General features: G+C 43.2%; 1 protein-coding gene across 1 annotated transcript in view; it reads right to left on the reverse strand.

Moving 5' to 3' along the window:
- Positions 1-780: 780 nt before the first annotated feature.
- Positions 781-18,235, reverse strand: part of LOC126191412 (uncharacterized) — a 102,143-nt gene continuing 84,688 nt past the window's right edge. The window contains exon 8 of the mRNA XM_049932281.1: positions 781-952. Coding sequence (XP_049788238.1) covers positions 849-952 — 104 coding nt within the window. The 3' untranslated portion in view covers positions 781-848. The remainder of the gene's footprint in view (positions 953-18,235) is intronic.

Raw genomic sequence — 18,235 nt, forward strand, 5'->3', positions numbered from 1 at the left:
ACTGGCTCTCCCAAGGCCATCAGTAGTTCTAATGGAATGTTGTCTACTCGCGGGGCCTTGTTTCGACTCAGATCTTTCAGTGCTCTGTCAAACTCTTCACGCAGTATCGTATCTCCCATTTCATCTTCATCTACATCCTCTTCCATTTCCATAATATTGTCCTCAAGTACATCGCCCTTGTATAGACCCTCTATATACTCCTGCCATCTTTCTGCTTTTCCCTCTTTGCTTAGAACTGGGTTTCCATCTGAACTCTTGATATTCATACAAGTGGCTCTCTTTTCTCCAAAGGTCTCTTTAATTTTCCTGTAGGCTGTATCTATCTTACCCCTAGTGAGATAAGACTCTACGTCCTTACATTTGTCCTCTAGCCATGCCTGCTTAGCCATTTTGCACTTCCTGTTGAACTCATTTTTAGACGTTCGTATTGCTTTTTGCCTGCTTCATTTACCATATATTAATGGAGCAGAATACTTCAATGCACTGCCAAATGAACTGAAGGTAATAACTGGAGAGACATTCAAGAAACATCTAAAATCGTAACTCTCTGAGCAGTGCTTCTGTAGCCTATTGTAGAAACTAATATCTAAAGTATTATTATGTCAAATGATTTGGACTACATTCTTAAGTTCATATTATAAAATAAAATTAGATTGTATACTGTTGTATTGTACTACCAATTGCTATGCATGTAATTACATGTTTCATGGAAATTAAATTACAAATTACCATCTGGCTGAACACCAAAGAACAGTTCAAAATCATCATGTGCCAGGAAAATCTAAACTCACACAAAAGAGCAAATCCTGTGCTGCCCACATTCAAAAGAAGTTGTTTATTTATTGTTTTTAATCAGAGTTATATGTAACCTGCAAGACGTAACTTTCACTAGCAACCGCCACTTCATATGGAGGTGGTGCGACTACTTCATATGGAGGAGGTGAATCTGCATCTGCAATTAAAAAATAAATTCATCACTACACAAATAAAAAACAAAAATCGCAAATAATGTGTACATGGTAATAATAAAGAGAACTACACCAGCATACAGAGGTTATCATCCTTAGTAACAAAGACTTAGTTCTAACCAATATTTTTGACTTAACTCTGTTAACACTAATATTCCTAACAGTTGCACAAATGACTACAAGAAATGTGAAGCTGAGTAGAAAATCAGGAACTACTGTGCACCACTGACCCAGTGATACAAATACAAGGCAAAAAATATATTCATTATGATAATTTCAACACTATGAAAAAATTATCACAAGTCAATAAAATTTTGTCTAAATGTGATTTATTACAATACTAAACTGAAATTAAATGTACTGAGCAATAAAACACATTCAAAATCAATTCTGGGAGAATTGGTACCTGATGTGATCAGACTCAGGTCCCAAGATCAACTTTATTCAGTACCAGTTAAATATCATTCATAAACTGCTAAATTCTATTCATGTCCATTAGGGATATCACACAGGTATTTGCAAGGAAAGGAGGTGGCAGTATCCATCAACTGAAGACATAAAGTCTGTTAACAAGTACTTGATTATGTTTTGCACTTCATTCAAAGATGTTTGAACAAATGGATGTGGCAGTAAAAGCTAACAAAGCATTGCCAAGACAGTTCACTACAAACATAGTTACACAAAAAATATAAAAGATCTTAACATTTGAATTGCATCAGGCTGTAGTCATAAAAGCCAATGACAGCAATATTGGTGTAATAATTTATAATGACATTCAAAAAAAAAAACTGAAAATTTTTCTGCAGATAATAACATAGTTCAAATCAAGAAAAATCTTGTAAATGAATTTCAATCAGAAATAAGGAAAAACGCTGACACTAGTTGTGTTCTGTTTGCAAATAAAAAAGAGAAATATAAATGAAAAATGATGAATCTGTCTATTCCAGAGCTATTATTTATTTATTTATTTATTTCTTGTTCCGGTGATCCATGTAGTGACAGTATCACAGGATATGGAATGTGTCAGAGATCTATGGTAGCACATAAAAACAAAACAAAATGATTTCATATTACAGTAACTTAGGTTCTACTACAGAAAATCAATTTTGAGAGATAAGTAAATATGATAATATAATAAGTGTTACAGACAATAAATATTGCTAAATATGTGTTCACAAGGAGAATAGTCAGGATTACTAATGTAGATTTGGGCACTTATTTGCATTTAACAATAAAAGAAATGCTAAACATTGTAGCTCAGGAACTCTTCTATCATATAAAATGATCCTTGTAATAGGAACTGTCTTAAAGTTTTTTTAAACAAGAGCTCATCTTCTATCAAACACTTAATTCTTGAAGGGAGGGTGTAAAAAATCTTGCAGCCAGTGAAATGGACTCCTTTCTGTAACATACTTAGATTTGCCTGTTCATAATGGATATCATGTTTTCTTCTCGTCTCATGACTATGATATTCACCATTCAGTTTAAAAATTGATTTTTCTTTCCTTATGAAGCACATCAAAGAGAATATATATTGTGCAGTGGATGTAAGGATTCCAGAGATTCCTGCATGTGGCTCTAGGATGGACTCCATACATGATCCTTATGGCTCTTTTTAGTGCACACAGTAATTTTTTAGCCAGTGACTGATAAACCCAAAATATAATTACATATGTCATAATGGCATGAAAATAACCACAATAGGATGAATTCATACTTTCCACACTTCTATAAGAAGAAACAATGCATAATGCATAAGTAGCTGAACTCAATCTTTTGCATAGGTCCAAGATGTTGTATCTGTACCACCGTTTAGGATAAGGAAAGTCAGTTTTGTGCAATATTCAGAGTATGAGTTACAGCCAGGTGCAGGACGGATAGCAGTAAGTTATGCATACCAGCAGTTGCAAAGACAAATAGAGGCCACGGTGGCATAGAACTGCCAGAGAGGGCGCACACAGCAGTTTCCATGGCACAAGTCACAGGCAAAAGAGAGCCACTGGCCAACATAAGTGTTATGCATACGTGATCCGAAGCGATGCACTTGGCAAAACAGACACCCACAGCCGAGTATAAACAGGTGCCGTTTTCTAATGAGATTTATTCAAGTGTGGCAGTTCTCGTGGATGGCGGGGCGTGTCACACCGCCGGGCTACACGCAGCAACAGATAGGGTGACAGCCTCCATGTCCACGGTGGGTTGTTTGTTCGACCCTCAGAGGCTGATGCGGGGTCCACAGCCAGCCAGCAGAGGGCCACTCTTCGACTCGCTACCACGGGCAGTCGTCTTGGCTCCTGACACACGCCGGAGACTTCTGAGGCGAGGGCCGCAGATTCGGGTGCCAGATCGCAGGTGGTCATTGCCGCCACATTCTCAGCTATGCCACCAAGGAGTCAACGAGGATGGCGGCCACTGAGTCAGCTGCTGACGCAGCCATCCTGACATCATCCGAACTCAGCGGCCCAGCCAAGGCCAGCAAACATGGCGTTGCATTGCACAGGCTGCTGGGGTGTTTCCTCGGCATTGCGGGGCCCTGTGATGCAGACTGTGGTGAACAGAGCACTGTAGTCTGAGCAAATAAATCATTTGGAAAGTTCTCATTGAGTTTTAATGTGGCACCTCCTGGCACCCACCCACTACATTTGTTGTCTTCCCCCTAGATTTGGTCATCCTGATACGTTCAGTGGCGGAAGCCGCCACAACATTTGGTGTCAGAATAGCAGACGTCGTCTGTCCGGTACAACGTTTGAGCCCACCGCCTGCAGTACAGTTACAAGATGTGGTGAGTGCTGACAAAATTGTTCTTTTTGAGTGTTGGACATATTCTTCTTTTTTGTTTTTTTGAGTACACCTCCTGGCAAGCCACATTTTAGATGTTTTGTGTAGGCATAGTTTTTTTTGTTGTCAGAATAAGTGTTAGTGTATTTGGAGCAGTAAGATTTATTATTTTCTTTTTCATGTCATTTAATTACTTTTGCTTGGGTTGGGATGATACTAGTATGATGATACTGAGTTGTAGGAAGTCGGGTTATTCTTGTACTAATATATTTGTTTCTGGACTAACTCGGAACAAAAGCAACACAGTGGCAGAGTGTCAGAACCAGAACGGTATGGATTTTGATTGAAAAGATAGCACAATTAACAGCAGACAATACGCAGTTGAGAAATGAATTAACATCTAGAAGTGAGCGGGAAACCGCATCTGATCAGTCATTGTTGCCTAGTGAGCAGGAGATTGATCCAGTTGCCGTGAGTCTGATTATTCTGTTTTCTGGCAAGGCATCTGAGGATGTATATTCATTTGTGGAGGACTTGGAGACTTCAGCAGTGATGAGTGGTTGGTCTGATGAACAGTTGTTACATATAGCCAAGATTAGATTAACAGGTGAAGCGGAAACATATGTAAGGTGTTCTGAGGTCTTAAGGAAGGCAGAGGAGTTTTAAGCGAAAAGGAAAGACCAGTGAATCTGTACATCAACTCACAAGGAGAATTTGGGATGTTTGGAAATGGGTACAAAAGGCGAATACAAATGCTTTGGAAAGGCAGTAAGACACAGTAAAGGGGAAAGGAAGTTTACCACAGTATAAAGTGGGGCAATGGGTAATGCTGTCCAGCCCCTATTAGCAAAAAGGGAAAATGAAGAAGTTCCTCACGAGGTATCAAGCGCCATACCAAGTTGTTGAAACCACATCTCCCATTAATGTTAAGCTTCAGATGACAACTAGAACAAGGATAGTACACATTGGGCAGTTACGGTGAAAGGGTTGCCTGGACGTGATTCCAGGCATGTCACAGGAAGGATAGAGGGAGTATTGTAAGCCTGCTGGGGACAGCAGTCTTTTTGAAGAGAGAGGAAGAGTTATGGTGATCCCTGTTCTCAGGTCACTGAAAAGAGAAGTGTAGTGTCTGACGTATGTGGAGTGTTGTTGGAGGAGAAATCAAATGCAGTTCTGGAGAAATAAATGCATCTGCATAAATTTTGCGGCAAAGATGTAGTAAATATGTGTTGAACAATGTCAGTCATACAATTTCTTGTTTAAATTTTTTGTTATCTACAGTGTTGGAACAGGAAAGTCATGTTTATTGCACCAGTTCATATAGTGTAAATTTAAGGGTGAAAGTAGTCACACAATCATTGTTGTGTTTGGATCAAAAATAGTGAATGCTGGAGGAAAATCTGTGAAACTACAAATATGGGACACATGCACGGTGCAGTTATTTTTAGCCAGGGGAACAGGAGTAGACTGTCCTAGGGACATCATGGAGCCAAAATTGAGCTTGCAACGGGTTGAGGGGAGTGAAATTTTAATCAATGGAATGAAGTTTAACATAATAGGACCAACCTTCCATCTGCCAGCATCAATTTCAGGAGTTGCGCAATTGAATGTTACGCAGCCACAGCTGTACTGGCCAGAAGCCACTTTACAGTTTTTGCCAAGGCAGAAACCTTGTTAAATCAAACTCTGGAGCCAGGTCTGTTGAGATCCATAAACCAGTTCATTTTAGAGCAAGAGGGGTGCATATCAGCCGAACAGCTTGTGCAACATGTTGCTCAGTATAGGGAAAGGCAATGGCATATTGAGCACCTCTGTGCCAAGAGTCATCACCACCTTAACTTTGTTATGTGTTGTTTTCTTTCTGATCAGGTGGAAAGCTAATTCCAAAAGGGAACCATGGATAGTCAAAATCCCAGTGGATTGGATACTGAGGGTGTGAGCTGAGTAGGTAAGGGGTTGATCGAGCAGTGGTCATCCAGTAAGGAATTTTTACATTCTGTTTCATGTCATGGTTTAAGAGGGCATTAGACCACATTTCAGTTTTCTAGTAGTAAGGAAATATGCCATAGATGCCGACCCAAAGAAGTTAAGAGCTAGTTATGGGTCAACCCGGGGACCAGGTCTTTCCGAAGGGGGGAATAATGAAGCGTCACCACTGTTTAGGATAGGGAAAGTTAGTTTTGTGCAATATTCTGAGCACAAGTTACAGCCAGATGTGGGTCAGATTCCAGTAAGTTATGCATTCCAGCAGTTGTGAAGGCAAATAGAGGCCATGTGGGCATTGAACTGCCTGAGAGGGCGCACTCAGCAGTTTCCATGGTGCATGTCACAGGCAGAAGAGGGCCACTGGCCAACCTAAGTGTGATGCATAAGTGACGCAAAGCAATGCGCTTGGCGAAACAGAGGCGCACAGCCAAGTATAAATAGGTGCTGTTTTCTAATGAGATTTATTCAAGTGTGGCAGCTCTCCTGGATGGCGAGACGTGTCACACCGCCATGCTAAGCAACAGATGGGGCGACAGGGTCCCAGTCCACGGCAGGTCATTGGTTCGACCCTCTGAGGCCAACGCCAGGTCCACAGCCAGCCAGCAGAGGGCCAATCTTTGGCTCGCTACCGCAGGCAGTTGTCTCGGCTCCCAGAACACGCCGGAGACTTCTGAGGTGAGGGCCACATATTCGGACGCCGGATCACAGGCGGTCATTGCTGCCGTGTTCTCAGCTACACCAGCGAGGAAGAAGTAGCAGCGGGATCAGCCTATGGTTCCCCGTGGAACATCGTGGAGAAAATGAGGACAGTGGCTGCTGAGTCAGCTGCTGGCACAGTCATCCCAACATCATCAGAACTCAGCGGGCCAGCCAAGGCTGGCACTACACAGCGTTGCATTGCACAGGTTGCTGGGGTGCTTCCTCAGCGTTACGGGGCTCTGTGATGCAGACCGAGGTGAATGGAGCACTGTAGTGGAAGCAAATAAATCATTTGAAAAGTTCTCGCCGAGTTTTAATATAGCACCTCGTGGCACCCACCCACTGCATTTGGTGTCTTCCTGCTACATTTGGTCATCCTGATACGCCGCCACAATAATTTTGAGGTATCCACTCTGGTTATTACCTGCTCACCTATTTTTACTACTATTTCCTCATCTTTGAATGTTGTGTAGAACTGAACATAGTTTGCTTTAGTGTAATTTATAGAAAAGCCATTAATGTTAAACAAGTTCACTGTTTCACTTAAAACATTATTTCCTGTTTCCTCAAGTTTATCTACTGAATTATCAATTAGTAGTGTAGCGTCATCTGCAAAAATGATGAATCTACAATATTCCGTACAGAGAAGCAGATCATTTAAAAAGATAACAAAAAGTAGGGGGCCCAGAACTGAGTCTTGGTACACTCCACATGTGATGGTACCCCATTACAAAAATAATGGTACTCCATTTTAACTATCCATTACAACTTTCTGTTTCCTGTTTGACTGGTATGAGTCAAGCCATTTCCCTGATGAACCACTTATACCGAGATGTGCAGCTTTTTGTAAAAGAATCTGATCACTGACAGAGTCAAACGCTTTTGTTTGGCCACAAAAAATCCCAGCTACCTTTTTTTTTTTTGTTGATAGATTCCAAGACTTTGCCAGCAAATGCAAATATTGTGTCTTATGTTGACAAACATTTCTGAAATCCAAACTGACTTTCGCTGAGGATATTTTGATCCCTGAGATGTTTAATGAGGAAAAAAAATATTTTTATCATGTATAAATGAATGGATGAAAATGGGGAAGAAATGGCTTTAAATATTTTAGTTATTTACTCCTTCAGTACGAACTTTGTTGTAGAACCCCTTTTTTTACGTGTGGTAATAAATATTCATTTTGACAGAATTAAGCACATTTAAAATTACGTGAACTTTAGCAACCCTCTCATGCTGATAAATTCAAACTAACTGATTAATAACATTTATGACTTTGAAAATTATTTAAATTAATTTTTTTTTATGTATTTCAACCTTGGCACATATTTTCTAGATACAGTGGGTTTTTAAATATTTAATGAATTCTTTCCCGGCGTTAGCTATGGAACACAAGACTGTCTCTGTTAGCATAAAATGGTTAAATATTGCCAAGCCAACCTGAACATTTAATTATCATTGACAAAACACACTTCACTATACGTTTAAGTTATTTGTTTTAGAAATTGAATGAACCAACAGATTAACAACTTCAACATTAATTATCTGCCTATGAATGCACAAACGTAAAACCAGTAATAAATTCAGTCAGCCTCAGGATCGCTGTAAAAGAAAAATATTTCATAATTCACTGCTAATTTTACCTGTTCCTGATTTACGGGTTTGGTTAACTTTATAGCGGAACAATTTTTATTAAATGTGACGCTGCTGCAAATCATTCGGTCGTGGCACAGCCCAGCAACACCAACGATAATTGCTAAAAATGCTGAAAATTCTTTAAAGAAATATTATAGATGACACGGGCAAGCTAATTTACATTAGTAATACACAATTTTGATAAATTATAATCTATTTAGACCATAACAAAAATTAAAATTACACACCTTTATAATTTCTCCTCTAATGGCGGCTAAAGATAGATACAGACAAAAGAAGTCTACTCATTCATATAATGCTACGTTACAGGTTCCTCTCTCTCTCAGCTCTTGAGGAAGACAACAAAGAACACACACCATGCAGTGCTATTTATATTACTGCTGACCATTAACATCTCTTTGTAATCCTACAACATTATTCTCCTCTGTGGCTATATTTTTCATTTTTTTTTTCATCGCAGATATTAACATATTTCGTAATTACATTATGAGTATAGAAACATTACAACATACGTGTGAAGCTGGCCATTGGCGTGTGACGGAGCACTTCCTTTCACGCCGATCACCTGCCGCCCTACCTAAAATCTCTTTCCTCATTACCTTAGCCAAATTCATCCTGACCCACAACTTCTTCACTTTTGAAGGCCAGACATACCAACAATTAAAGGGAACAGCCATGGGTACCAGGATGGCCCCCTCGTACGCCTTCTTGGTTACCCAGACCTGCCAACCCAAAGTTTGGTACAGATTTATTGATGACATTTTCATGATCTGGACTCACAGTGAAGAAGAACTCCAGAATTTCCTCTCCAACCTCAACTCCTTTGGTTCCACCAGATTCACCTGGTCCTACTCTAAATCCCATGCCACTTTCCTTGACGTTGACCTCCACCTGTCCAATGGCCAGCTTCACACGTCCGTCCACATCAAATCCACCAACAAGCAACAGTACCTCCATTATGACAGCCGCCACCCATTCCACATCAAACGGTCCCTTCCCTACAGCCTAGGTCTTCGTGGCAAACGAAACTGCTCCAGTCTGGAATCCCTGAACTATTACACCAACAACCTGAAAACAGCTTTCGCATCCCGCAACTACCCTCCCGACCTGGTACAGAAGCAAATAACCAGAGCCACTTCCTCATCCCTTCAAACCCAGAACCTTCCACAGAAGAACCCCAAAAGTGCCCCACTTGTGACAGGATACTTTCCGGGACTGGATCAGATTCTGAATGTGGCTCTCCAGCAGGGATACGACTTCCTCAAATCCTGCCCTGAAATGAGGTCCATCCTTCATGAAATCCTCCCCACTCCACCAAGAGTGTCTTTCCGCCGTCCACCTAACCTTCGTAACCTCTTAGTTCATCCCTATGAAATCCCCAAACCACCTTCCCTACCCTCTGGCTCCTACCCCTGTAACCTCCCCCGGTGTAAAACCTGTCCCATGCACCCTCCCACCACCACCTATTCCAGTCCTGTAACCCGGAAGGTGTACACGATCAAAGGCAGAGCCCCGTGTGAAAGCACCCACGTGATTTACCAACTGACCTGCCTACACTATGAAGCGTTCTATGTGGGAATGACCAGCAACAAACTGTCCATTCGCATGAATGGACACAGGCAGACAGTGTTTGTTGGTAATGAGGATCCCCCTGTGGCTAAACATGCCTTGGTGCACGGCCAGCACATCTTGGCATAGTGTTACACCATCTGGGTTATCTGGATCCTTCCCACTAACACCAACTTGTCAGAACTCCGGAGATGGGAACTTGCCCTTCAGCATATCCTCTCTTCTCGCTATCCGCCAGGCCTCAATCTCCGCTAATTTCTAATTTCAATCTGCCGCCGCTCATACCTCACCTGTCTTTCAACATCATCTTTGCCTCTGTACTTCCGTCCCGACTGACATCTCTGCCCAAACTCTTTGCCTTTACAAATGTCTGCTTGTGTCTGTGTATATGCGGATGGATATGTGTGTGTGTGCGAGTGTATACCTGTCCTTTTTCCCCCTAAGGTAAGTCTTTCCGCTCCCGGGATTGGAATGACGGTTGCCTCGGCAGGAAAGAGGGAAGAAGAGGGAAAAACAAAAGGATTTGGGTTTTAAGGGAGAGGGTAAGGAGTCATTCCAATCCCGGGAGTGGAAAGACTTACCTTATTGGGAAAAAAGGACGGGTATACACTCGCACACACACACACATATCCATCCACACATATACAGGCACAAGCAGACATATACAGAGGCAAAGATGATGTGACTTACCAAACAAAAGCGCTGGCACGTCAATAGACACACTAACAAACACAAACATACACACAAAATTCGAGCTTTCACAACCCCTGGTTGCTTCGTCAGGAAAGAGGGAAGGAGAGGGAAGATGAAAGGATGTGGGTTTTAAGGGTGAGGGTAAGGAGTCATTCCAATCCCGGGAGTGGAAAGACTTACCTTAGGGGGAAAAAAGGACAGGTGTACACTCGCACACACACACATATCCATCTGCACATACACAGACACAAGCAGACATTTGTAAAGGCAAAGAGTTTGGGCAGAGATGTCAGTCGAGGTGGAACTAAAGAGGCAAAGATGTTGTTGAAAGAAAGGTGAGGTATGAGTGGAAGCAACTTGAAATTAGCGGAGGTTGCCCTCACCTACCTAATCCTTTAATTACACATCAACTCAGCCAATGAACACACCCGTCAACTCCTATCCTTAATAAAAGTCCTCAATCTTTCCTCTCCCACATCCACACCAGCTGTTCAGAGCATCCCCCTACAGGTCAACTACATATTAGAACAGCATGACACCCTACGCCTTAAAAAAACTATCCAATCTCCTTGTTTCCCACCTCTGGAAAGGCAACTCACAAACCCTTCACAACCTTTCCAGCAAACCTCAACCTCCTCTCGTTGCACACAAACCCAGTCTCTCCCATCTACTCAATCTCCCACTTCCAGCTCCACTCCCTCCAAAACCTCAAAATTCCAATCAACACAATCTGGAACCACAACACCCTAATTCAGTAGTTAACCTTTCCTCCAAACCTCTCTCCCAATCCGAAACCTCTGTCCTATCCAAAGGCCTCACCTTCAGCCCCACTCCCAGATTCAACCAAACAGCCCTCGTCAAAGATTTACTGTCCTACACTCATACTCTCTGCTGGAAATATCACTTTGCCATGAAGAAAAATTATCCTAATCCTTCTCCTAATGATCCAGCTCCCCAAGACACTATCCAAATTGAACCCTGCCTGGAACAGTTCCGTCCTCCATCACCGTGAGACCCACCTCCTCTTCCTCAAAATCACCCCCTCCAAACCTTCCAGGAATTTCTGACTTCCAGCCTTGCCTCTCAATCCTTCATAAAAAACCTTAATCCTACTCCCAACATCACCACTGCTGAAGCCCAGGCTATCCGTGATCTGAAGGCTGACCGGTCCATCGTCATTCTTCCGGCGGACAAGGGTTCCACAACGGTGGTACTTGATCGTCGGTAGTATGTGGCTGAGGGCCTGTGTCAGCTTTCAGACAACACCACATACAAAGTTTGCCAAGATAATCCCATTCCTGATGTCCAGGCGGAGCTTCAAGGAATCCTCAGAACCTTAGGCCCCCTACAAAAGCTTTCACCTGACTCCATCAACCTCCTGACCCCGCCGACACCCTGCACCCCTACCTTCTACCTTCTTCCTAAAATTCACAAACCCAATCATCCTGGCCGCCCCATTGTAGCTGGTTACCAAGCCCCCACAGAACGTATCTCTGCCTACGTAGATCAACACCTTCAACCTATTACATGCAGTCTCCCATCCTTCATCAAAGACACCAACCACTTTCTCGAACGCCTGGAATCCTTACCCAGTCTGTTACCCCCGGAAACCATCCTTGTAACCATTGATGCCACTTCCTTATACACACGTATTCCGCACGTCCAGGGCCTCGCTGCGATGGAGCACTTCCTTTCACACCGATCACCTGCCACCCTACCTAAAACCTCTTTCCTCATTACCTTAGCCAGCTTCATCCTGACCCACAACTTCTTCACTTTTGAAGGCCAGACCTACCAACAATTAAAGGGAACAGCCATGGGTACCAGGATGGCCCCCTCATATGCCTCACTTAGAGGAAGCCTTCTTGGTTACCCAGGCCTGCCAACCCAAAGTTTGGTACAGATTTATTTATGACATCTTCATGATCTGGACTCACAGTGAAGAAGAACTCCAGAATTTCCTGTCCAACCTCAACTCCTTTGGTTCCATCAGATTCACCTGGTCCTACTCTAAATCCCATGCCACTTTCCTTGATGTTGACCTCCATCTGTCCAATGGCCAGCTTCACACGTCCGTCCACATCAAACCCACCAACAAGCAACAGTACCTCCATTATGACAGCTGCCACCCATTCCACATCAAACGGTCCCTTCCCTACAGCCTAGGTCTTCGTGGCAAACGAAACTGCTCCAGTCTGGAATCCCTGAACTATTACACCAACAACCTGAAAACAGCTTTCGCATCCCGCAACTACCCTCCCGACCTGGTACAGAAGCAAATAACCAGAGCCACTTCCTCATCCCTTCAAACCCAGAACCTCCCACAGAAGAACCCCAAAAGTGCCCCACTTGTGACAGGGTACTTTCCAGGACTGGATCAGACTCTGAATGTGGCTCTCCAGCAGGGATACGACTTCCTCAAATCCTGCCCTGAAATGAGATCCATCCCTCATGAAATCCTCCCCACTCCACCAAGAGTGTCTTTCCACCATCCACCTAACCTTCGTAACCTCTTAGTTCATCCCTATGAAATCCCCAAACCACCTTCCCTACCCTCTGGCTCCTACCCTTGTAACTGCCCCCAGTGTAAAACCTGTTCCATGCACCCTCCCACCACCACCTACTCCAGTCCTGTAACCCGGAAGGTGTACACGATCAAAGGCAGAGCCACGTGTGAAAGCACCCACGTGATTTACCAACTGACCTGCCTACACTGTGAAGCATTCTATGTGGGAATGACCAGCAACAAACTGTCCATTCGCATGATTGGACACAGGCAGACAGTGTTTGTTGGTAATGAGGATCACCCTGTGGCTAAACATGCCTTGGTGCACGACCAGCACATCTTGGCACAGTGTTACACCGTCCAGGTTATCTGGATACTTCCCACTAACACCAACCTGTCAGAACTCCGGAGATGGGAACTTGCCCTTCAGTATATCCTCTCTTCTCGTTATCCGCCAGGCCTCAACCTCCGCTAATTTCAAGTTGCCGCCACTCATACCTCACCTGTCTTTCAACAACATCTTTACATCCACCTCGACTGACATCTCTGCCCAAACTCTTTGCCTTTACAAATGTCTGCTTGTGTCTGTGTGTGTGCGGATGGATATCTGTGTGTTTGTGAGTGTGTCCCTGTCCTTTTTTCCCCCTAAGGTAAGTCTTCCCGCTCCAGGGATTGGAATGACTCCTTACCCTCTCCCTTAAAACCCACATCCTTTCATCTTTCTCTCTCCTTCCCTCTTCCCTGTCGAAGCAACCAGGGGTTGCGAAAGCTCGAATTTTGTGTGTATGTGTGTGTTTGTTTGTGTGTCTATCGACCTGCCAGCACTTTTGTTTGGTAAGTCTTATCATCTTTGTTTATATATATATAGAGGGAAACATTCCATTTGGGAAAAATATATCTAAAAGAAAGATGATGAGACTTACCAAACAAAAGCGCTGGCAGGTCGATAGACACACAAACAAACACAAACATACACACAAAATTCAACCTTTCGCAACCAACGGTTGCCTCATCAGGAAAGAGGGAAGGAGAGGGAAAGACGAAAGGATTTACAGGTTACAGGACTTCCTGTAACCCGGAAGGTGTACACGATCAAAGGCAGAGCCACGTGTGAAAGCACCCACGTGATTTACCAACTGACCTGCCTACACTGTGAAGCATTCTATGGGGGAATGACCAGCAACAAACTGTCCATTCGCATGATTGGACACAGGCAGACAGTGTTTGTTGGTAATGAGGATCACCCTGTGGCTAAACATGCCTTGTTGCACGGCCAGCTCATCTTGGCACAGTGTTACACCGTCCGGGTTATGTGGATACTTCCCACTAACACCAACCTGTCAGAACTCCGGAGATGGGAACTTGCCCTTCAGCATATCCTCTCTTCTCACTATCTGCCAGGCCTCAATCTCCGCTAATTTCTAATTTCAATTTGCCGCCGCTCATACCTCACCTGTCTTTCAACAACATCTTCGCCTCTGTACTTCCGCCTCGACTGACATCTCTGCCCAAACTCTTTGCCTTTACAAATGTCTGCTTGTGTCTGTGTATATGCGGATGGATATGTGTGTGTGTGCGAGTGTATACCTGTCCTTTTTTCCCCCTAAGGTAAGTCTTTCCGCTACCGAGATTGGAATGACTCCTTACCCTCTCCCTTAAAACCCAAATATATATATATATATATATATATATATATATATATATATATATATATATATATATATATATATGGTTATAATAGAAGGAAACATTCCATGAAGGAAAAATATACCTAAAAACAAAGATGATGTGACTTACCAAATGAAAGTGCTGGCAGGTCGACAGACACACAAACGAACACAAACATACACACAAAATTCAAGCTTTCGCAACAAACTGTTGCCTCATCAGGAAAGAGGGAAGGAGAGGGAAAGACGAAAGGATGTGGGTTTTAAGGGAGAGGGTAAGGAGTCATTCCAGTCCCGGGAGCGGAAAGACTTACCTTATGGGGAAAAAAGGACGGGTATACACTCGCACACACACACATATCCATCCACACATATACAGACACAAGCAGACATATTTAAAGACAAAGAGTTTGGGCAGAGATGTCAGTCGAGGCAGAAGTGCAGAGGCAAAGATGTTGTTGAATGACAGGTGAGGTATGAGTGGCGGCAACTTGAAATTAGCGGAGATTGAGGCCTGGTGGATAACGGGAAGAGAGGATATATTGAAGAGCAAGTTCCCATCTCCGGAGTTCGGATAGGTTGGTGTTAGTAGGAAGTATCCAGATAACCCGGACGGTGTAACACTGCGCCAAGATGTGCTGGTCGTGCACCAAGGCATGTTTAGCCACAGGGTGATCCTCATTACCAACAAACACTGTCTGCCTGTGTCCATTCATGCGAATGGACAGTTTGTTGCTGGTCATTCCCACATAGAATGCATCACAGTGTAGGCAGGTCAGTTGGTAGATCACGTATGCCAACCTATTCATGGGTCGCTTAGAGGAAGCCTTCTTGGTTACCCAGGCCTGCCAACCCAAAGTTTGGTACAGATTTATTGATGACATCTTCATGATCTGGACTCACAGAGAAGAAGAACTCCAGAATTTCCTCTCCAACCTCAACTCCTTTGGTTCCATCAGATTCACCTGGTCCTACTCCAAATCCCATGCCACTTTCCTTGATGTTGACCTTCACCTGTCCAATGGCCAGCTTCACACGTCTGTCCACATCAAACCCACCAACAAGCAACAGTACCTCCATTACGACAGCTGCCACCCATTCCACATCAAACGGTCCCTTCCCTACAGCCTAGGTCTTCGTGGCAAACGAATCTGCTCCAGTCCGGAATCCCTGAAGCATTACACCAACAACCTGACAACAGCTTTCACATCCCGCAACTACCCTCCCAACCTGGTACAGAAGCAAATAAACAGAGCCACTTCCTCATCCTCTCAAACCCAGAACCTCCCACAGAAGAACCACAAAAGTGCCCCACTTGTGACAGGATACTTTCCGGGACTGGATCAGATTCTGAATGTGGCTCTCCAGCAGGGATACGACTTCCTCAAGTCCTGCCCTGAAATGAGATCCATCCTTCATGAAATCCTCCCCACTCCACCAAGAGTGTCTTTCCGCCGTCCACCTAACCTTCGTAACCTCTTAGTACATCCCTATGAAATCCCCAAACCACCTTCCCTACCCTCTGGCTCCTACCCTTGTAACCGCCCCCGGTGTAAAACCTGTCCCATGCACCCTCCCACCACCACCTACTCCAGTCCTGTAACCCGGAAGGTGTACACAATCAAAGGCAGAGCCACGTGTGAAAGCACCCACGTGATCTACCAACTGACCTGCCTACACTGTGATGCATTCTATGTGGGAATGACCAGCAACAAACTGTCCATTCGCATGAATGGACACAGGCAGACAGTGTTTGTTGGTAATGAGGATCACCCTGTGGCTAAACATGCCTTGGTGCACGACCAGCACATCTTGGCGCAGTGTTACACCGTCCGGGTTATCTGGATACTTCCTACTAACACCAACCTATCCGAACTCCGGAGATGGGAACTTGCTCTTCAATATATCCTCTCTTCCCGTTATCCACCAGGCCTCAATCTCCGCTAATTTCAAGTTGCCGCCACTCATACCTCACCTGTCATTCAACAACATCTTTGCCTCTGCACTTCTGCCTCGACTGACATCTCTGCCCAAACTCTTTGTCTTTAAATATGTCTGCTTGTGTCTGTATATGTGTGGATGGATATGTGTGTGTGTGCGAGTGTATACCCGTCCTTTTTTCCCCATAAGGTAAGTCTTTCCGCTCCCGGGACTGGGATGACTCCTTACCCTCTCCCTTAAAACCCACATCCTTTCGTCTTTCCCTCTCCTTCCCTCTTTCCTGATGAGGCAACAGTTTGTTGCGAAAGCTTGAATTTTGTGTGTATGTTTGTGTTCGTTTGTGTGTCTGTCGACCTGCCAGCACTTTCATTTGGTAAGTCACATCATCTTTGTTTTTAGGTATATATATATATATATATATATATATATATATATATATATATATATATATGGAATGTTTCCTTCTATTATATATATATATATATATATATATATATATATATATATATATATATATATATAAAATAGAGGGAAACATTCCACGTGGGAAAAATATATCTAAAAACAAAGATGATGTGACTTACCAAACGAAAGCGCTGGCACGTCTAAAATGTTCCTCCTGACTGATCTCTGTCACAATTTAACACTACAAATAATTGCACTAATCAGGTTATGTGTGCAGACATTTAGAGCATGTTTAAGCTAACACTAATTAAAAAGAAGACATAACACAAGTAATCATAAACAAAAGAGAAAGTCAATCATATTCTTATAACTAAATACTTCTACACTAGTACATTATCTCTACAGATAACACATCATTAATCTTCATTCATTTCCAAAAGAATGGTGTACCTTTTTACACGTAACGCATAGGACTATTAGTCAATTACTGTAGGAATATTTTCACATCCTTACGTGGATACAGTCCCCGTACTCTCCCTGATTGGGGATCTGCTAAGAGATAGCTACTATTTCCTTCTTGGACCAAGGAATGGAGTATGAGGCTCGACAGTAGGTTTTGTGAGGCTTCACCTCGATATTGTATTGATATCCCTTAACAATTCCTGGTCGTTCTGAAAATACATCTGCATAGTCAGATAATAACTGTACCAAATCCTGCTGTTGCATTGAGTTCAAGTTTTCGGACTGTGATACTTTGTTCACAAGTGCGTCCACATTTGCTTTTAATTGATCAACTTGTACGTCTTGATAATAGAGATTTTGTCTTAGAGAATGATTGTCTAAATGTAGTATCCACTGATTCCTACATTTTATGTTAATAGCATTACAATTAGGCACAGGTACCTCTTCAGATCTGAGCATGGACAATTCTATCCTCCTACCCGTCTTCATCAAACTTAATTTTGGTCGATTATTGCGTCCCTTTCTCTCAAAAAATCTACCCCCAAAATGCAGGCTACCTTTAAACCCTTTAGTAGCAGGAACGAGCACACTATGGCTTCTCCCCCTATATACATCTCTACCCGCACTTGGAGTTTAATTATTTGTCGCTGTGCACTGATGGCTCCAGTGACTTTGCAATTGTTCACAGGAAAAGTCAGCATACGCTTTTCTTTCCCCAGTACTCTGAATAAGTCCATATCATGACACTGACAGTAGCAGCTGTATCTACAATTGCTTGCACATCAGTATTGTTGATTTTGATCTCTATTATCGCTTGTACTTTGTCTTTGTGCTCCTCTATGCACGAGGGTGGTTCAGTTATTAATTCATGTCCCATCTGTACCCCGTCATTATACCTGAGGATA

The sequence above is a fragment of the Schistocerca cancellata genome, chromosome 6 (genome assembly GCF_023864275.1).
Source record: "Schistocerca cancellata isolate TAMUIC-IGC-003103 chromosome 6, iqSchCanc2.1, whole genome shotgun sequence".
Taxonomy (NCBI): domain Eukaryota; kingdom Metazoa; phylum Arthropoda; class Insecta; order Orthoptera; family Acrididae; genus Schistocerca; species Schistocerca cancellata.